A 22,043-nucleotide genomic window follows, 5' to 3' on the forward strand; every position below is an offset into this window, starting at 1 on the left:
GAGGATGAGACAGATTCATGGATGTCAAGTGTATTGGTGGTTATTGAAACAGATGTCCATGTGCCGCCTCTATGTTGGTCGAGGCAGGCAGGACTCCCTTGAGTACCATTTGTTGGGGGTCAAGGGAAAGGGAGGGTCTTGTCTTCTCTTTCTGCTCAAGATCCCCATGGACAATTGGTGGGCCACTGTGTGACACAGAATGCTGGACTTGATGGGCTTTGGTCCGATTCAGCCTGGCTCTTCTTATGTTCTTATGTTTGCTACTGCAGTGGCCCCCAACCTTTTGGACTGGGGAGAAAGGTTTTTCCATGAACTAGAGGTGGGCATGGTTTGGCATGCTGCCTACATCCTGCAGATGAACCTTTTATCCATCTGAAACCCCCCCTTTTTACACTCACCTTGCTGTGAAGCTCGATAAGAGCCCATTGGCCGCTGCCCCATGAGGCTGTTCCCTTGATTGCTCTGGCTCATCATGGCAATGGAAGACTGCCCTTGGTAATGTTGGCTTCCTGCTTGCGGCGAGTTGTAATGTGATGTTGCTGCTTGCTGGTGGATCATGGAAACTGCGACACAAAAGAAAAATGCAAGCTGGGTTCCCACGACATGCTTAACTGGGCTGCTGAATTAACTCAGTTTCTGCCTTTGCACAAAGTCCTACACCATTAACCCTACTAATTAACTAAGACTGTTTTGGGTTGACCAAACATGCTAAACTCCAGAAAAAGGCAACAATAGAATTAACAAGTAGGATGCTTGGCTGCATAGGTAGAGGTATAACAAGCAGGAAGAGGGAGGTTATGATCCCGCTATATAGAGTGCTGGTGTTCAGTTCTGGAGACCTCACCTACAAAAAGATATTGACAAAATTGAACGGGTCCAAAGACGGGCTACAAGAATGGTGGAAGGTCTTAAGCATAAAATATATCAGGAAAGACTTAATGAACTCAATCTGTATAGTCTGGAGGACAGAAGGAAAAGGGGGGACATGATCGAAACATTTAAATACGTTAAAGGGTTAAATAAGGTTCAGGAGGGAAGTGTTTTTAATAGGAAAGTGAACACAAGAACAAGGGGACACAATCTGAAGTTAGTTGGGGGAAAGATCAAAGGCAACATGAGAAAATATTATTTTACTGAAAGAGTAGTAGATCCTTGGAACAAACTTTCAGCAGATGTGGTAGATAAATCCACAGTAACTGACTTTAAACATGCCTGGGATAAACATATATCCACCCTAAGATAAAATACAGAAAATAGTATAAGGGCAAACTAGATGGACCATGAGGTCTTTTTCTGTCGTCAGATTTCTATGTTTCTATATTTCTAACATTAACACCCTAGAGCAGTGATGGTGAGCCGCCCCGAGTCTTCGTAGAGGAGCGGCATACAAATCTAATTAATTAATTGATTGATTAATTGATTAATTAATATAGCACAGGTGCCACAGGTGGCATGCGGAGCCGTATCTGCTGGCACATGAGTCGTTGCCCTAGTTCAGCTCCAGCATGCATGAGTGGACTGATCAGCTGGTTTTTGGCTCATGTGGAAGCTGTGGGAGGATGTTTTTGGCCTCTGGAGGGGTGGGAGAGGCCGTTTTCACCCTCCCCAGGCTCTAGGGAAGACTCTGGAGCCTAGGGAGGGCAAAAAATGGACCCGCCAGATCCACATAAAGTTGGGAAATGGGGGAGTGGGGGGGATCATGTGGACATGCATGGAGGGTGGGGCGGAATTGAATTATGGGCGTGGGCACTTGAGTGCGTGCAATGGCGTGGGTGCACACGTGCTTTCAGCACCTATGGAAAAAAAGGTTTGCCATCCCTGCCCTAAAGCTCTCTCACAGTTACTACAGCTGAGCCAGGTAGTCAAATAGATTCACAGAGTTGGAAGGGACCTCCAGGGTCATCACCTTCAACCATCTTCATTAGAAAGAGCACTGCTCGGTGCAGGATTCGTTAAACCACGATGGCGAGCCTTTTTTCCCTCGGGCGCCGAAAGAGCGTGCATGCGCGAGTGCCCATCCCCATAATTCAATGCCTGGGGAGGGCGAAAGCAGCTTCCCCTGCTCCCTCCCCCAGTGGTCCTCTAGAGCAGGGGTCCCCAACCTTCTTTGAGCCGCGGCACATTATTCATGTTTTCAAAATTCTGGGGAACACTGAAGGGGGGGGCGGGGGGGCTAAAGAAAAGTTTGGACAAAAAAATATCTCTTCCTCCATTTCACTCTATTTCTCCCTCCCTCTTTCTCTCTCTTCCTTCCTTCCCTTCTTTCTCTCCATCCCTCTTTCTTTCTTTCTTCCTCTCTTTTTTGCTCTCTTTCTCTCTCCCTCCTTCCCTCCCTCTATGTCTTTCCCTCTCCCTCCTTCCCCCCTTTCTCTCTCTCTCTTGCTTTCTTTCCCTCTCTTTCCCTTGCTTTTTTCTCTCATTCTCTCTCCCCTCCTTTTTCTCTCTCTCTCTTTCTCTCTCGTTCACCACGCCAGCAACAGAGAGAAAAAGAAAGAGCGAGAGAGAGCCAGAGAGAGAGTGGAGTGCGCAGCAGCCATCAGCCTCCTCGCCCTCCCAGACGTCCCCAGCACCCGGCCTCGCGCCGCCTCCCGTTAGCCCGGCCGAAAGCCACACAGTCCCGGACTCCCGGATCGCTCGCTTCTCCGGCCAGCGCGGCGCTTTCCTGGGCAGATGGCTTTGCTGACCGGAGAAGCGAGCGATCCGGGAGTCCGGGACTGTGTGGCTTTGCGCCATGAAGAGAAAACGGCAGCAGGGAAAAGTCGGCCGTTTTCTCTTCATGGCGCAAAGCCACACAGTCCCGGACTCCCGGATTGCTCGCCCCAAGGCAGGAGGCGACGGCGGAGGAGAGTGGGCGGATCAGGCGGGCAATGGGGCAGGGCGGAGAAGCCAGGGGCGCGTTTGGCCGGAGGCACCGTGGGGAGGCAGGGGCAGGGAGGTGCGGCAGTAGGTGCCTCCGGCCAAACGCGCCCCTGGCTTCTCCGCCCTGCCCCATTGCCCGCCCGATCCACCCACTCTCCTCCGCCGCCTCTCGCCGCGGCACACCTGATGGTGTCTCGCGGCACACTAGTGTGCCGCGGCACACCGGTTGGGAAACGCTGCTCTAGAGCAGGGGTCCCCAAACTTTTTACACAGGGGGCCAGTTCACTGTCCCTCAGACTGTTGGAGGGCCGGACTATAAAAAAACCCCCTGCGGGTGGGCGGGCGGGCGCGGGCACGGCTCTTTCTTTCACCCACCACCGTCGCCTCCAGCCAAGCCGGCAGCAGTCTCCGCGAGTTCCTCGAGCGGGATCTGCCACTGCCCTGCCAGGCAGCCATAGAAAGTACAATAAGGAAAGGGAGCTGCGAATGGGTGGGTGTCGAGCCTCTCGGTTGTGGTCTCTCCGGCCCCATCCCCCTGCCAGCCCACAAGGGGTGCGTACGCACGTGCAACATTCAGAATAAGAAAAACCTTCGCCACTCAAAAAAAGAAAAACTTTAACCGGCCTTGCACTTTCGTCGCTCCCCGCCCCCAACTCCAATGCCCGGCTCCATGTAAAATCTCGTGTGCTGCCGCGGGCCGGATAAATTGCCTCAGTGGGCCGCATCCTGCCCCTGGGCCGTAGTTTGGGGACCACTGCTCTAGAGGCTGAAAGTGGCTTCTTTCCCAACTTCTGGTGGGACCAATTGGCTCGTGTTTCGCCCTTCCCAGGCTCCAAAGCAGGGATCCCCAAATGTGACAACTTTAAGACTTGGAGACTTCAATTCCCAGAATTCTCCAAGTCTTAAAGTTGTCAAGTTTGAAGACCTCTGCTCCAAAGTCTTCCCTGGAGCCTGGGGAAAGTAAATATGCCCTCCCCCATCCCTCTGGAGGCTCTCTGGAAGTCGAAATGCCCCCCCAGAGTCTTTGTGTGAGCCAAAAATCTGTTGGCCGGCACACACATGCATATTGGAACTGAGCTAGGGCAATGACTTGCGTGCCAGCAGATATGGCTCCGCATGGCAGCTGTGGCACAAAGGTAAAGCCAACCGTACCTGGGTTAGATTGCATGCTGAGATTTGCTCGCGAGACGTAGTTGCCGATCGACCCCTGGCCTTGCATGGCAACGGTCTGAGATGCAGGCACCGCGTGGCTATAACTGGGCCCAGTTCCATGGCTACTGAGCGTCATGCTCAGGGAAGTTGCGGGCATAGTACTCTGGCCCGACTGCTGCATAGACACGTGGTTGGGACCTTGGTAGAAAGCAAGCAGAAAGGGGGGAAAAGATGTTCCAGTTTGCAAAATGGGTCATTCTTTGTCAAGTGGACCAGGTGAAATTGAAGCCTTATCACAAAAACAACATGCGTGATAGGAAAAAGTGCTTTTTCTAATGAAATAAAAATGAAGACGATTAAAGGTGAGAAAACAGAGGGCGATAGGAAAAAACTCACTCTTTCTAATGAAGATGATTGAAGGTGATGAAACAGAGCTCTCTGCTTTCTCACCTTCAATCATCTTCATTTTTATTTCATTGGAAAGAATATGTTTTTTTTCTATCATATATGTTATTTTTGTGATGGTTTCTTTTCAAATAAGGCTGCAAAAATCAGTCAAGTGGACAACTGGTCCCCTTGACAAAGAACGACCCAAACATATTTTTGATCAATTGCAGTGTCTGCAAAGAAGGGGCATCAAATCAAAACAAAAGCAAAAAACAAATCTTGTTACTTTCTCTGGGTTTACCCCAATTCTTTGTAACATAATCCTTGTTGAGGGGAGGGCCCTAACCACTGGGCTCCCTTTTAAAATTTATTTAAAGGCGCTTCTCTTAGACAGATCTTTGATTACTCATGTCAATTCATTCTTAATATTTTAGTTGCATGCTTTCCGTCGTTTTATGATAAACGACAAGTAACTAGAGTAGACATGTATGCAAAATGCACGTTCTTTCTTCATTTTATTGTTTCTTGCTTTGCCATGTTAGATGCCCAGAATTATTTGGAAATTCAAGAAGCCTCTAAATTAGATAGATAGATACCATAGATAGATAGATAGATAGATAGATAGATAGATAGATAGATAGATAGATAGATAGATAGATAGATAAGATAGGTAAGATAGATAGATAGACAGACAGACAGACATAATAAAGATGGATGGGAGAGAGAGACAGATAGATATACAGATGGATAGATGATGATAGACAGAGAGACAGACATGTAGACAGGTATAATAAAGACAGATGAGGGAGAGAGACAAAGAGACAGATAGATATAGATATAATAGAGATAGATGAAAGACAGATATAGATAGATAGACAGACAGACAGACAGACAGACATAATAAAGATGGATGGGAGAGAGAGACAGACAGATATAGATGGATAGATGATGATAGACAGAGAGACAGACAGACATGTAGACAGATATAATAAAGACAGATGAGGGAGAGAGACAAAGAAACAGATATAGATACAATAGAGATAGATGAAAGGCAGATATAGATAGACAGACAGACAGACAAACAGGAGATAATAATGATAATAGGTAGATAGATAGACAACAGACAGACAGACAGACAGACAGACAGACATGTAGACAGATATAATAAAGACAGATGAGGGAGAGAGACAAAGAGACAGATATAGATATAATAGATAGATGAAAGCCAGATATAGATAGACAGACAGACAGACAGACAGACAGACAGATAGGAGATAATAATGGTGATAATAGGTAGATAGATAGACAACAGACAGACAGACAGACAGACAGACATGTAGACAGATATAATAAAGACAGATGAGGGAGAGAGACAAAGAGACAGATATAGATATAATAGATAGATGAAAGCCAGATATAGATAGATAGATAGATAGACAGACAGACAGACAGATAGGAGATAATAATGATGATAATAGGTAGATAGATAGACGACAGACAGACAGAGACAGATGATAAAGAGAGACAAACATGTAGACAGAAATTAAAGACAATGGGAGAGAGTGAGAGATGATAGATAGATAGATAGATAGATAGATAGATAGATAGATAGATAGATAGATAGAAAAGAGAGAAAGAGAGAGAGAGCGCCGGTAGATATCTGGGCAAGGAGGCAGATACAGAAATAACAAAACAGCGACAATAACATCCTATGGCTGTGATCCCTGAAAGGTAATACAATAACACGTTGTTACATTTTCCTGATTTCTTTAGGAATGATTTGCCACTCCTTTTCTTGCATGCACAAACATTTTCTGGAATATTCTTGCAATGCAAATGAAAGGAGAAATGGCTCAGCACTGATTTGAGACCGGATCAACATTTTCAAGCTTAGCTTCCCCCATTCTGGGCATCCTGCAACCATGGGGAAATTGGTGGTTGCAGAATCCTAGCTGCTGCTCCATGACCTGAAAACACAGAAACTTTTTTTCCCCATGGCTCTAGAAATGCATTAGACCAGCATTGCTCAACTGTGGCCACTTTAAGAAACCTGGACTTCAACTCCCAGAATACCCCAGCGAGCTCTAAACGCTCAACCTTGATTAGTTTTAAAACCCTGCTCCAAGCATCCGGGATGCAGTTGCCAGGCAACCATGGACCACTTACCATTGCTAATCTGACTCTGCATGAGAGACGATGTTGGAAGCCCCGTGCTGATTGCATCACTGAGGTTGCTCTGTGAATGGAGAGACTGATTGGAGGCACTCTGACTCATTCCAGCTGGGCCGAGGTTCATGTTTTGTGTTGGTGGCTGTGAGTTAGGAACAAAAGACATCTTTATTATTTTTTTATTTTATTTTATTTTATTTTATTTTATTTTATTTTATTTTATTTTATTTTATTTTATTTTATTTTATTTTATTTTATTTTATTTATTTTATTTATTTTTATTTTATTTTATTTTATTTTATTTTATTTTATTTTATTTTATTTTATTTTATTTTATTTTATTTTATTTTATTTTATTTTATTTTATTTTATTTTATTTTATTTTATTTTATTTTATTTTATTTTATTTTATTTTATTTTATTTTATTTTATTTTATTTTATTTTATTTTATTTTATTTTATTTTATTTTATTTTATTTTATTTTATTTTATTTTATTTTATTTTATTTTATTTTATTTTATTTTATTGATTGGATTTGTATGCCGCCCCTCTCCGCAGACTCGGGGCGGCTAACAACAACAACAAAACAGTATATAACAAATCCAATACTAAAAACAGTGAAAAACCCATTATTATAAAAACCAAACATACATACAGACATACCATGCATAAAATTGTAAAGGCCTAGGGGGAAAGAGTATCTCAGTTCCCCCATGCCTGGCGTCAGAGATGGGTTTTAAGCAACTTTCGAAAGGCAAGGAGGGTGGGGGCAATTTTTATCTCTGGGGGGAGTTGGTTCCAGAGGGCCGGGGCCGCCACAGAGAAGGCTCTTCCCCTGGGGCCCGCCAAGCGACATTGTTTGGTTGACGGGACCCAGAAAAGACCCACTCTGTGGGACCTGACTGGTTGCTGGGATTCGTGCATTTTGGATTACCCATTTAAGAGAGACCGATGTGCTGCTCTTTGTTACATTCCGTTGTTACATTCTGTAGTTGCATTCTGTTGTGTTGAGTTTTGTTGCATTGAGTTTGTTCTACTGCCTTATCTTGCCTTATCTTGTAACGTTGGTGTGTATATGCTGGTTAGTATTAATATCTGAGCTGTGTGCAATATACTTTGTAGAGAGCTGTGTGCAATATATTGTGTAGAATATGCTATACTGATGTAAAGGAATTTGTCGTATTGATAAGACAATAAGCTGTGTGCTAATACTAAATGGTATATTATATCGGCTGTGTGCGAAGGAGATAATATATGTAATACTACAGTGTTCCCTCGATTTTCGCAGGTTCAAACTGCGCAAAAAGTCTATACCACGATTTTTCAAAAATATTAATTAAAAAATACTTTGAGGTTTTTCCCCTATACCATGGTTTTTCCCACCCGATGACGTCATATGTCATCGCCAAACTTTCATCCGCCTTTAATATTTTTTAAAAATAAACTTTAATAAATAAACATGGTGAGTAATAATCTAAATGGTTGCTAGGTGAATGGGAAATTGTAATTTAGGGGTTTAAAGTGTTAAGGGAAGGCTTGTAATACTGTTCATAGCCAAAAATTGTGTATTTACCTCCGCATCTCTACTTTGCGGAAATTCAACTTCCGCGGGCGGTCTCGGAACGCATCCCCCCGCGAAAATTGAGGGAACACTGTATATGTACCTGCTGTGTGTGAAGGAGATAATATATGTAATACTATATGTACCTGCTTTGTTTGAAGAAGATGGACTGTATTATAATTACTGTGTACGTTTATGGAGATATCGTATATCTTGTAAAGAATTATTATTATTATTATTATTATTATTATTATTATTATTATTATTATTATTATTATTATTATTATTAATTAGATTTGTATGACGCCCCTCTCCGTAGATTCGGGGCGGCTCACAGCAATAATAAAAACAATGTACAATAACAAATCTAATATTTAAAAATATCTAAAAAACCCTTATTTAAAAACAAGACATACACACAAACATACCGTACATAAATTATATAGGCCTGGGTAAGATGTCTCAATTCCCCCGTGCCTGATGGCAGAGGTGAGTTTTAAGAAGTTTACGAAAGGTAAGGAGGGTGGGGGCAATCCTAATCTCCAGGGGGAGCTGGTTCCAGAGGGTCGGGGCCGCCACGAGAAGGCTCTTCCCCTGGGTCCCGCCAGACGACATTGTTTAGTGGACGGGACCCGGAGAAGGCCAACTCTGTGGGACCTAACTGGTCGCTGGGATTTGTGCGGCAGAAGACGGTCCCGGAGATATTCTGGTCCGATGCCATGAAGGGCTTTATAGGTCATAACCAACACTTTGAATTGTGACCGGAAACTGATCGGCAACCAGTGCAGACTGCGGAGTGTTGGAGTAACATGGGCGTATTTGGGAAAGCCCATGATTGCTCTCGCAGCTGCATTCTGCACGATCTGAAGTTTCCGAACACTCTTCAAAGGTAGCCCCATGTAGAGAGCGTTACAGTAGTCGAACCTCGAGGTGATGAGGGCATGAGTGACTGTGAGCAGTGAGTCCCGGTCCAAATAGGGCCGGCAGCTGGTGCACCAGGCGAAGCTGGGCAAACGCCCCCCTCGCCACAGCTGAAAGATGGTTCTCTAATGTAAGCTGGGGATCGAGGAGGACACCCAAGTTGCGGACCCTCTCTGAGGGGGTCAGTAATTCCCCCTCCCAGGGTAATGGACGGACAGATGGAATTGTCCTTGGGAGGCAAAACCCACAGCCACTCTGTCTTATCAGGGTTGAGTTTAAGTCTGTTGACACCCATCCAGACCCCAACAGCCTCCAGGCACCAGCACATCACTTCCTCTGCTTCGTTGACTGGACATGGGCTGGAGATGTACATCTGGGTATCATCAGTATAAATAATGACCGAGGTGCACTCATGACAACTTGCATAGATGCATTCTGGACTATTTGCAGTCTCTGAACACTCTTTGAGGGTAGCCCCATGTAGAGTGTGTTGCAATAATCAAGACGGGAAGTGATGAGGGCCTAAGCGAATGGACGTAGAGCTTCCGGGTCCAGATAGGGTCGCAACTGGTACACCAGACTGGCACACCAGATATAACTCTTAGGTGCCACTAGATGGCACTGTCTAATAGATGGAAGCCAGAGGACTTCGGATTTTGACAGTTCTGGTAAGGCAAGTAGATATGGAGACAGATGGCTCTGCAAATAACCTGGTTCTGGGCTATGCAGGGCTTTACAGGTGATTAGCAGCACTTTGAACTGCACTTTCCTTGTAGGCCCGGTGGCTCACAGATGAAGTGTGAATTCTTGGAGCTCTCTGGCCTTGGTTGTTGTCTTGCAAACGTTTCATTACCTAACAAGGTAACATCATCAGTGTGTCATTGGTGTGCTGATGATATTAGCTAGTTTCGCCCCGAGTCAACGGAGAGGGGCGGCATACAAATCCAATAAATTATTATTAATATTAAATTATTATTAAGTAATGAAACATCTGCAAGAAAACAACCACAGTCAGAGAGCACTCAGAACCTCTCATTTCAATCCACAAATATTCTCCTGCAGAAAAAACAATTGCTGCCAACCTGCCTTCCATTGAGGACCTGTATACTGCAGGAGTCAAAAAGAGGGCGGTGAAAATATTTACTGAACCCTCACATCCTGGACATAACCTGTTTCAAATTCAACTCCTACCCTCAAAACATCACTACAGAGCGCTGCACACCAAGACAACTAGGCACAAGAACAGTTTTTCCCGAATGCCATCACTCTACTAAACAAATAATTCCCTCAACACTGTCAAACTATTTGCTAAGTCTGCACTATTACTACTAGTTTTTTCTCATCATTCCTATTCCTCCCACTTATAACAGTATGACTGTAACTTGTTGCTTGTATCCTTAAGATTTTTATTAATATTTTCTGATTGCTCATTTGACAATCATTAAGTGTTGTACCTCATGATTCTTGACAAATGTATTTTTTTTTAATGTACACTGAGAGCATCTGCACCAAAGACAAATTCCTTGTGTGTCCAATCACACTTGGCCAATAAAGAATTTTATCCTATTCTTTATCAGATCAATTGTGTGTTGTCAGTTACTCCAATGTTGTTCTGCCAGGCTCTCTGATAGGAGCCTCCCGAAAATTCAAGAACACAAATTTCAGACACACACACGTTTGAAAATTCAAAACAATGTTCTTTATCACAAAAGTCAAAATAAACTAAGCACTCTTTTTGTATTGCAAAGAGCACTCTTCCCAAAACAACCGGGTAATCTGTACAATGTCCCTTAAGCAGTCATTAAGTACTTAGCCAGCAGCTGTGGAGAAACTTCACACCCCTTCTTCTTCCAAGGAAGGGAGACACACACACACACACACACACACTGCTCTGCTTTGGTTTCAAAGGCATGAAAAAGCAGCAAAGTCCAGCACACAAGATTCCTGACGAAACTGCAACAGATATTCTTCCACAATGGCCAAACCCACATGCTGCTATTTATAGCAGCAGCCCTAATTCCTGGAGCCCCACCCAAACACAGGTGGCCTCCCTTATTTCCTGTAATATGTTCTTACTTGGTCTCTTCTACGCACAATTCTGCACTTGCGTGGGTCCAACATGTCATTATCTGAAGCAATAGAGGATAAGGAAGATTGACTGCCTTGGCTGTGTGCCAAGCCCCCCTCTGCCGAGTCACTCCCACCTTCTTCTTCATCCGAGGAAACTAAACTCTGAACTGATTCTGTCGGCAATAACGCAGGCCTGTGACATGTTGAAGTTTCCCCTGCATCCACCTCCACATTCCCTGGGGCAGGAGCTGGGCCAGAGCCAACCACAACAAATGTACAGGTACAAATCACACCCAACATCTCTTAATACACAACACAAAAAAACTAATTCTACTTCAACCCACACATCAGGTGTGTTTCTGATTGTTTCCCCAGGTTCTTTTGAATTGGCTCATTCAGCAATAAACTTGGTTTGATTTACGTACATGCAGATACTTACAGCAGGCAGCAAGGATTGCATATTCTGATTAGAGTCTGCTATGGTGGCCAAGTAAACCAGATTTCTGTGTAAGATTTGTTGGTATCTATTAGATAAAAGAAAACAGCATATATCTGAGCAAAAAAAAAAATTGGAAACATTTCTCCTTTTTGTTCTGCCGGCGTGTTTCAACCGCCCGTAATTACAGGGTAATTAGTCCAGGAAGACACAACACCATAAAAGGAAAACCCAAAAGTTTTCATAAACAGAAAAACAGAAACAGCTCCCTTTTTAAATGTCAAAGGGATTTTCTGGTACACACAAGGCACAGGTTAAATGCAATCCAATTGCTCACCCAATAACTGGGAAATTGAGTCCAATTCTAAAGTCCAGGGAGTCCACACACAATGAATCAGATAAACTGCCATGAGGCTAAAACATCAGGTTGCACTTTTATCTGTAGCACTAATTACAGCAGCCCCACCCAACCACAGGTGGCCTCATTTTCTCTTGTAATAATCCTTCAGTTGTTGTCTCCTATGCATCACTCTACGCATGCGTGGATGTGTCATTAATTCTTGTTCAGAATCCAAGGATGATACAGATGATTGATCTCCTCCTGGGCTGTCTGCCAAACTCCCCTCTTCCCTGTCACTCACGCTTCCTTGGTCAGAGGAGGCTTCGTCGGCAGATTTCATCGGGAGCAAAACAGGCCTGCGGCATGTGGATGTTTCCCCCACATCCACCTGCACATTCCTTGGGGCAGGAGTTGGGCCAGAGCTAACAACAGTTTTAAACCTGCATTTTAATTTGGTCTTTTTTCTTTAACATCCCAAACAATTTTGTCACCATCAAATCCAAAAAAAACCCAAACCCTCACCTGCTTAACTAATAAGCAGCAATACTTAGCATTTATTCTGAAACTGCTAAAATGTCACCCCAAGAATCAAAAGTGTTAGATGCATTGCATTTTTGATCCTTGTAACTAACTCCTTTATTTTGGCATTGAAATTGTTGCCTGACACTCTCATTTTTCTCATGCATTACATGACATGAAAGTTAAAAAGTCCATTACTAAGGGTTCCTTATTCTCTGAACTTGGTTGTTGTCTTGCAGACGTTTCATTACCCATCAGGTAATGTTACTAGGTAACATCATCAATGTATCATTGGTGCATTGATGAGGTTACTTAGTTTGGGTGAATGAAACATCTGCAAGGAAACCACCATGTCAACCCTGAGCTACTAATATTCTTCTCCATCACAGAGTTATGGTAATAAAGACAGAAGGGTTGCTTTGCAGAGACAGAATCAGATACAGCAGTGCTTCCCAACCTTGGCAACTTGAAAATATTTGGACTTCAACTCCCAGAATTCCCTAGCCAGCGAATGCCAGCCAACTTCGCTGGCTGGGGAATTCTGGGAGTTGGAGTCCAGATATCTTCAAGTAGCCAAGGTTGGGAAACACTGCTTTAGAGAACACGAGTCTCCAGACTTGGCCAAATTAAGACTTGTGGACTTCAACTCCTAGAATTCCTCAGCCAGCAGGCTAGCTCAGGAATTCTTCAGAATTCCCACAGCTTTCCGAGGAATTCTGGGGGTTGAAGTCCAATTTGTCAAGTTTGGAGGCCTCTTCATTAGAGGCCGGGGAGTCTATGGAGGAGAGTAAAAGAAATCAGGATAACTGCCATAGTATGAGGATCTCCCAGAAATTAATGCACCACATTTTTTTTCTCAGCCTACAGTAATGGTACGAATGCGAAACTTAAGATATACATTACAGTAATACCTCGTCTTACGAACCTAATTGGTTCCGGAAGGAGGTTCGTAAGGCAAAAAGTTCGTAACACGAAACAATGTTTCCCATAGGAAACAATGTAAAAGCAATTAATGCGTGCAAGGGGGGGGGGAATCGCAAAATGGTGCTCCACTGGGCGCTGCCGCCCAGCTGTCACCTTTTAAAACAGCCATGGAGCTTCTCGGCGTTCTCCCGAACCCGAACTTTTGCCGAACTTTTCGGGTTTGGGAGGCCGCCGAGAAGCGCTGCCGCCCACCTGTCACCTTCTGAAACAGCCAGGGGCTTCTTGGCGTTCTCCCGGAAGTTTGGCAAAAGTTCGGGTTCAGGTTCGGGTTCCCGAGGCTGTTTCAGAAGGTTACAGCCACTGGCAGCGCCCGGCAGAGCACCGTTTTTGTGATCGGTGGCGGCGTTTTCGGCCGATCTGGAGGCTGAAACGGAGGTGGGGAATCCCAATAGGGAATTCCATGGGCGGAGCTTTGACGTCACAAAGACGTCCTTTCTGGAGGCCACGTTTTGGGTTTATATCTCGAAATGTTCGTATCACGGGGGATTCGTATCACGAGGTACCACTGTATTTGAATTGTCAGGATTGTGTGTGTAAATTTTGCGTTTCTTCAGACAGATAGCTTAGCTGCAGCAGTGTTTTGAAATGGCGTCTGTTAGTGATGTACATTACAAGCAGCGTGTCATCATTGAATTTCTCACTGTGGAGAAAGAAACTGTGTACAGTTTATGGAGAATCTAAAGTCGACAGAAGTACGGTTAGTCGCTGGGTACAGAGGGTCAGGCCATTAGAGGTGATTCGCACAGTGCAGAAATGTCTTCATGACCAGAACATGGAGTGGTACCGACAGGGCATACACGCCCTTGTGTCTCGCTGGAGGAAGGCCATAGAATGGGACGTAGATTACGTGGAAAAATAGGGAGTGTAGAAGAAACATCATTTTTTCTTGTGTGTAAGTTTCATTGTGTTCAATAAATAATTTTTGAAGAAAACAAATGTGGTGCATTATTTTCTGGGCGACCCTTGTATATACAAGAAACAGGGCAGGAAATGTGATTGCAGCCATCTTGACTTTTTTGACCTTTTGACTACCATATCAAGAACAATATGAAGATTGTGGCTGAAGACAAAGAGACTGTAGATGTTTTCCATGTTGGCAATAATGAATTTCATCGGCTGACAGTTGACCAGGAAACGACAAACCCATCATATTATTTTACCATCAGCCTATAAATCCATACTCACTGAGTACATTCTGCTGTTTTGCCCTTGCTCTGGTAATCCATGATGCACTGTATCAGATGGTGATTTTCATCCAACATCTGGATTTAAAAGAAACAAAAGAGACCCAGCCATTACTAATTGAAGCTGAGAAACCGCATTTGATCCTGCTAAAACTTTTGACACTCCTTGGATATCTTTATGCATTAAGTACTATTATTATTATTATTATTATTATTATTATTATTATTATTATTTATTGGATTTGTATGCCGCCCCTCTCCGCAGACTCGGGGCGGCTAACAACAGTGGTAAAACAACATGAACAATCCAATTAATAAAAACAACTAAAAACCCTTATTATAAAAAACCAAACATACACACAAACATACCATGCATAACTTGTAATAGCCTAGGGGGAAAAGATAACTTAACTCCCCCATGCCTGGTGACAAAGGTGGGTCTTAAGTAATTTGCGAAAGACAAGGAGGGTGGGGTCCGTTCTAATCTCTGGGGGGAGTTGGTTCCAGAGGGCCGGGGCTGCCACAGAGAAGGCTCTTCCCCTGGGGCCCGCCAAACAACATTGTTTCGTCGACGGGACCCGGAGAAGGCCAACTCTGTGGGGCCTTATCGGCCGCTGGGATTCGTGCGGTAGAAGGCGGTTCCGGATGTATTCTGGCCCAATGCCATGCCCAATACTATGAAATCTATTCTAAACAAACAATTAGCAAAAGCAGTGGAACAATATATGATTTAATGGAAATGAAATGTTTCACCATCATATTAAAGGACATCCTTTAATATAGCTCATCTGTCTGGAACCCACACCGCATTTAGGGCATAAACACTCTTGAAAACATCCAGAGATACTTTACTAGAAGAGCCCTCCACTCCTCCACTCACAACAGAATACCCTACGCAACTAGATTTACAATCCTAGGTTTAGAAAGCTTAGAACAACGTTCCCTTAAAGACAACCTAAGCATAGCCCATAAAATCATCTGCTACAACGTCCTTCCTTTCAATGACTACTTCAACACACGAGCACACAACAGATACAAACTTAAAGTAAACTGTTCTAAACTCAACTGCAGGAAATACGACTTTAGTAACCGAGTAGTTGATGCATGGAACTCACTACCAGACTCTGTAGTATCATCCCCCAACCCCCAAAACTTTACCCTTAGACTATCCACTGTTGACCTCTCCCGATTCCTGGTGCAAAAGTGCACCAGCGTGCCTTCCGTCCTCTGTCCTAATGTTTCTCTTTTACTAGTACTGTATCATATATATAAATATTGCTGTATCTTTGTATACCATCAATATGTACTTGACAAAACAAAACAATAAAATAAAAATAAATAAACAATGGACAAATGGCTGCAAACATTGAGGAAGTTATCGTAGAAGAATTGACTGCTTGCATAAAATTGATAAAATTGACTAAAAATTGATAAAGGAAAAGAAAAAAACACAATTAATTTTCTTTCTATTTGAAAACCTCTTCTGGACTTTGTGCTTCAGATGGAAAAAATACATTGGATTTTGGGTTTTACTGATTAGATTTGTTGTTATAGAAATGGCTAGTTTATACTGTTACATAAAAGTAAAAAGTTGAGATTTGATGTTATTGTTTTATTCTTCTGCACCAAAGAGCACTGGAAGTCAATGCATTATATTTTCTTTTTCCCCTTCTTTTCTCCACTTCTCCTTTCCCTTTCTCCTCCCTCATTTTTCCTACTATTTGCTTTTGTAATAAAACCTGTAAATTTTGAATTTTGTTGTTGTTGTTGTTGTTGTTGTTGTTGAAAAGAGCTAGAAAGAGGAACTGGATCAAAATCAACAACTGGCTTAATTGCATTCTCATTGTTATTGGCCAATGAAGTCTCCTAAGATGATAATCTTTCCCAGTTCCTGCAGGCTGAAGACTTTTCAACAGAAGTTGTTCACATTAAACCCAGGAGTTCATTTTAAAATGTATGCTTCAAATGTATAGACAAGTCATGTTTATACATCTTCTCCACTTTCCATATGGCTCCTGTAATTTGTTTGCAAAATGCACAGCTTGGTGTCTGCAGGGTAGATGCCAAAGAGATCTTACAATCAAAATCCCACTTTTTTATTTGCATAGTAACGTATATGAATAGAAGAGAAGACCAGAATTGGAAGGGACCTTGGAGGTCTTCTAGTCCAACCCCCTGCTTAGGCAGGAGCCCTGTTACACCGCTTCCGACAGATGGTTATCCATAGAAACATAGAAGATTGATGGAAGAAAAAGACCTCATGGTCCATCTAGTCTGCCCTTATACTATTTCCTGTATTTTATCTTAGGATGGATATATGTTTATCCCAGGCATGTTTGAATTCAGTTACTGTGGATTTACCAACCACGTCTGCTGGAAGTTTGTTCCAAGCATCTACTACTCTTTCAGTGAAATATTTTCTCATGTTGCTTTTGATCTTTCCCCCAAATAACTTCAGATTGTGTCCTCTTGTTCTTGTGTTCACTTTCCTATTAAAAACACTTCCCTCCTGGACCTTATTTAACCCTTTAACATATTTAAATGTTTCGATCATGTCCCCCCTTTTCCTTCTGTTCTCCAGATTATACAGATTGAGTTTATTAAGTCTTTCCTGATATGTTTTATGCTTAAGACCATCCACCATTCTTGTAGCCCGTCTTTGGACCCGTTCAATTTTGTCAATATCTTTTTGTAGGTGAGGTCTCCAGAACTGAACACTGTATTCCAAATGTGGTCTCACCAGCACTCCATATAGCGGGATCATAATCTCCCTCTTCCTGCTTGTTATACCTCTAGCTATGCAGCCAAGCATCCTACTTGCTTTTCCTACCGCCTGACTGCACTGTTCACCCATTTTGAGACTGTCAGAAATCATTACCCCTAAATCCTTTTCTTCTTAAATTTTTCCTAACACAGAATTGCCAATACAATACTCAGATTGAGGGTTCCTTTTCCCCAAGTGTATTATTTTACATTTGGAACTGCAGTTTCCATTGCTTTGACCATTTATCTAGTAAAGCTAAATAATTTACCATATTACAGACCCCTCCAGGAATATCAACCCTATTGCACACTTTAGAGTCATCGGCAAATAGGCAAACCTTCCCTACCAAACCTTCCCCTATGTCACTCACAAACATACTAAAAAGAATAGGACCCAGAACAAACCCTTGTGGCTCACCGCTTGTAACCTGTCTCTGCTCAGAAGAGAAGCAAGTCATTTCCGGCCTTCAGAGGGCCCCCCGGGGGCGATGGAAGCTGTTTTTGCCCTCCCCAGGCATTGAATTATGGGTGTGAGAACGCACGCATGTGCAATAGTGCGCATCCACACTCTTTCGGCACCCGAGGAAAAAAAGGTTCGCCATCACTGTGCTAAGCTATAGTGTTTAGTTTGTTAAGTTAAACAAGCTAAGGTTCTACGTAATATGTGAACGCAGTCTCAAAGCAAAATACATATAAAACACGCTCACCCATAAATTTTAAAAGAGATAAATACAAATAAAATACAGTGGGGAAAAATGCTGGACAAAAAGCAACAGTGATTCTTGTAAAAATTCAAGGCCATTCTCCTAGCCTAGCTTAATGAATGGCTGTATTCACAACCATTGAACTGAATAACAAGCGAAAGATTTAGATTTCAGTATTTTAGGTTAGCCTGTTAAGCTCCAGCTGTGGTGGTGGTGGAGGCCCCATTGAATAAGAAAAAAATGTGCTAGCGCCGTAAATCACAGCTGAGTTCACCAAACAGACTCGAGTGTGTGCAAACATGACTTTTTATGTAGTAATTGGGCAATCTGCCACTTTGATGTCATCCTTAAGAGCCACACTTCCTTTTCTTTAGCAGTCAATAGAATAGAATAGAATAGAATAGAATTTTTATTGGCCAAGTGTGATTGGACACACAAGGAATTTGTCTTGGTGCATATGCTCTCAACGTACATAAAATAAAATACACATTTGTCAAGAATCATGTGGTACAACACTTAATGATTATCATAGGGGTCAAATAAGCAATGAAGAAGCAATATTAATAAAAATCTTAGGATATACGCAACAAGTTACAGTCATACAGTCAACATGGGAGGAAATGGGTGATAGGAATGATGAGAAAAACTAGTAGAATAGAATTGTCCCAAAGATAGATTTTTTTTCTTGAAGACATTTTTCTTCTCACCCAAGAAGCTTCTTCAGTTCTGTTAGAATTGAGGAAGCTTGTTAGATGAGAAGCGAAACATCTTCAAGGAAAAATAAAATTCCTATGGGTACGGTCAGGTACGCAGTACTGGTAGCAATTTCCCCCCCTTTTTTTCCCTTCTGGGCTCTGGGTACGTTTTTCCTATCACAATAAATGAGGTTGAATGTCTATAATTTTAGAAGAGCTGTGCGTGCGCGTGTGTGTGTACATACACATACAGTTTATATAGTAGATAATGTAAATTTTGTGTGCCTGTGTGTAATAGGTATGTACACATATGGCATAGATACATAGAATTAAATAGTATATTTTGGATGCTCAGTAATAGTAAATAGAGAGGGAAATTGTATCTCTTTGAGTTGAGGATAGGCCAGGCCTCCTAACTCAAAACCTTGACGTGAGTGACGTCACATTGGCCACCTTTAAGCCAGTCACATGACCTTTAAACCACCCCAAGTCACATGATTGTCAAGCCCCTCCCACCTGGTCACATGGCTGGCAAGCCACGCCCACAAAATAAGCCACGCCCACAATGTGGTAGTAAAAAATTTTGTAGCCCTTCACTGAACAAACCCCAATTACCATTTGGGGGGGGGGAAAGCACCTTTGGGGTTTTTTTGAGCAAACTATGACCTAGTTGACTAATTAAGGAGAGATTCAACCTGGAAACAAGGAGGAACTTTCTGACAGTGAGAGCAATCCACCCATAGAATGAAAGTTGCCTTTGGAAGTTGTGGGAGCTTCATCACTTGAGACTTTCAAGAAGAGATTGGAATACCATTTGTCAGAAACGGTGCTAGTGCTGTTTGAACAGGGGGCTGGACTAGATGACCTACAAGGTCCCTTCCAATTCTGTTAATCTGTTAATCTTTAGAGCTGGATAACATCTGGAGAGATCTCGCTGCGCTGTCTCAAACTCACCCAGGGAAAACACCTGCATCGTTCTTTCCTTTAACTCCGATCAGGAGGGGATTCAATTCCCACCCCGAGGACACCCTACCCAGTCCATTCTATGTCCCTCCCAGTCTTTAGGGATTTTCCCCAGAATGAATGAATGAAAAGAAAAGACGGGAGGGAGGAAGGGAGGGAGGAAGGAAGGAAGGAAGGACACACATATATAAATATATATCCGTCCTAAGATAAAATACAGGAAATAGTATAAGGGGAGACTAGATGGACCATGAGGTCTTTCTCTGCCATCAATATTCTATGTTTCTATGAAGGAAGGAAGGAAGGAAGGAAGGAAGGAAGGAAGGAAGGAAGGAAGGAAGGAAGAAGGAAGGAAAGGGAAGGAGGGAAGGAAGAGGAGGGGAGAGAAGGGAAAGGGAAGGAAGGAAGAAACAACGAAAGAAAGAAGAAAAGAAAGAAAGAAAGAAAGAAAGAAAGCCTTACAGAAAAGACAAGACGATTCCCCAAAAGGGCAATAGGAGAGGGAATACCGTCAACCCCTCGGAGGAGAGCTGCCACCGCTGCCACGCGTCCACCCGCAAACAATAATAAAGCCCCTTCCCCTCCAATCCCCATTCCGACAACCGGGCGCGCACCGTCGCTCTTCGCGTGAAATCCACACACACGGCACACACACCCAATAACCCCCCCCCCCCTCAGCGAGGCCCGAGCGCTGTCAAAAGAGACGCCCCGTGCTTGAGCTCCCCCGGATCTGCAATGCGATCCCGACAGCGAAACCTCGCAAACCCGGCCAAAGGGGGGAATCAAGCCGGGTTGCGAAAAAATGGGTGGGTGGGTTTCCAGAGATTTTGCACCAGAGCTTGGGAGCCCTTCGGCTTTGTTCTCTCACTGTCTTTGCCCCCGTCCTTGCAGCTTATATAGCATCTTGCCGTTGGGAGCCGAGGAGGAGGAAGAAGCAGCGACGCTGAGCGGGGAACCTGGATGCACGCCCATCCCTCCTTCCATCCCTTCATCCTTCCCATCCTCCATCCCTCCATCCCTCCATCGTTCAATCTTTCCATCCCTTCATCCCTTCACCCTTCCATCCCTTCATCTCTCCATCGTTCAATATTTCCATCCCTTCATCCTTCCATCCCTTCATCTCTTCATCCTTCCATCCCTTCATCCCTCCATGCCTTTATCCCTCCATCCTTCCATGCCTTCATCCCTCAACCCTCCATCCTTCAACCCTCCATCCCTTCATCCTTCCATCCCTCCGTCCTTCAACCCTCCATCCTTCCATCCTTCCATCCTTCAACCCTCCATCCTTCAACCCTCCATCCTTCCATCCCTTCATCCTTCCGTCCCTCCATCCCTGGGACACCCAAAGGCCGGTGGTCCTTACTAAAGCCCCCTCCTCTCTCCCTCCCTCCCTCCCTCCCTCCCCCCGCCCGGGTTTTGTGATTTTTAAACGGCTTTCTTCTTGGTTACCTTCTGGATCGTTTGCTGGGTGACCTCTCCTTTGCCTCGCGGGCGTGCAGAAGCAAAGGCGACCGACATGGTGGGGTGGCGGTGGCGGCGGCGTCCACCTCTTGCCTCTGCCGACCAGACGGGTCAGGCATGCAGGGGTTCGCCGGGCTGCCTTAATCTTGTTATGATCTGGCCGCTATTGCACAAAAAAATGATAATAATACTAAAGGGGGAAGAAGAAAAAGCGGGGGGCAGCCTCCGCCGCAGTGCACGAGGAGGGGAGCCCGAGGAAATGGTACAATCTGCGCCTCGGCACCAGCCTGTGGCATTGCACCAAGAGCCTGCCGAGCCCCCCCCCCCCTTTTATTTATTTTATTCTTTCCCTTTTACCTGGACGCTTCTGTCACGCCAAGGCAAAAGGCAGCGGCTGGAGGGAGAGCGGGAGCCACCTGAGCGGCTTTGCCTCCACCCTCTCCTCCCCTCACGCCCCCCTCCTCCTTTTCTCCGAATTCCACCTCCCCCTCCTCCCCTTCGCCCTGCACATGGTGCATCCCTGTTGTCGGCTTTCCTGTCGCGAGCGAATCGCATCCCTTCCCCTGATTTTTGCCAATAAGAGCATCTCGCTGCGCCAAGTGCGTAAGTAGCGGGGGAGGCAAAAGAAGGGCAGCGCTACGCCAAGTGCGCGGGAGAGGCGGGTGGAAAGCCAGAGAAGACACGCGCGTACGTCATCTGCGTAGCGTCAGCCGGCTTGCCTTCCACCCGTTACTTCTCGCCTTAAGCCAGGGGTAGGCAAAGGGGGCTCTTTTATGAAATGTGGACTTCAACTCCCAGAATTCCTGAGCTAGCATGATTGGCTCAGGAATTCTGGGAGTTGGAGTCCACAAGTCATAGAAGAGCCCACTTTGCC

At 44.2% G+C, this 22,043-nt stretch overlaps 1 protein-coding gene across 2 annotated transcripts in view; it reads right to left on the reverse strand.

Annotated features, from left to right (window-relative positions):
• The window catches only part of SS18L1 (SS18L1 subunit of BAF chromatin remodeling complex), a 32,568-nt gene extending 10,953 nt beyond the window's left edge, over window positions 1–21,615 (reverse strand). Inside the window, exons 1-7 of one of the 2 annotated variants that reach the window (XM_070748784.1) lie at window positions 21,527–21,615; window positions 21,158–21,332; window positions 14,585–14,661; window positions 11,560–11,644; window positions 6,565–6,709; window positions 4,012–4,209; window positions 399–563 (exon numbers count right to left, since the gene is read on the reverse strand). In XM_070748784.1, coding sequence (XP_070604885.1) covers window positions 399–563; window positions 4,012–4,209; window positions 6,565–6,709; window positions 11,560–11,644; window positions 14,585–14,661; window positions 21,158–21,226 — 739 coding nt within the window. In that variant the 5' untranslated portion in view covers window positions 21,227–21,332; window positions 21,527–21,615. Of the gene's footprint in view, window positions 1–398; window positions 564–4,011; window positions 4,210–6,564; window positions 6,710–11,559; window positions 11,645–14,584; window positions 14,662–21,157 lie in introns of both variants that reach the window. The other variant, XM_070748785.1, reaches the window with a different exon arrangement.
• Between the last annotated feature and the right edge of the window lie 428 nt (window positions 21,616–22,043).

Source organism: Erythrolamprus reginae, chromosome 3 (genome assembly GCF_031021105.1).
Source record: "Erythrolamprus reginae isolate rEryReg1 chromosome 3, rEryReg1.hap1, whole genome shotgun sequence".
Classification (NCBI taxonomy): domain Eukaryota; kingdom Metazoa; phylum Chordata; class Lepidosauria; order Squamata; family Dipsadidae; genus Erythrolamprus; species Erythrolamprus reginae.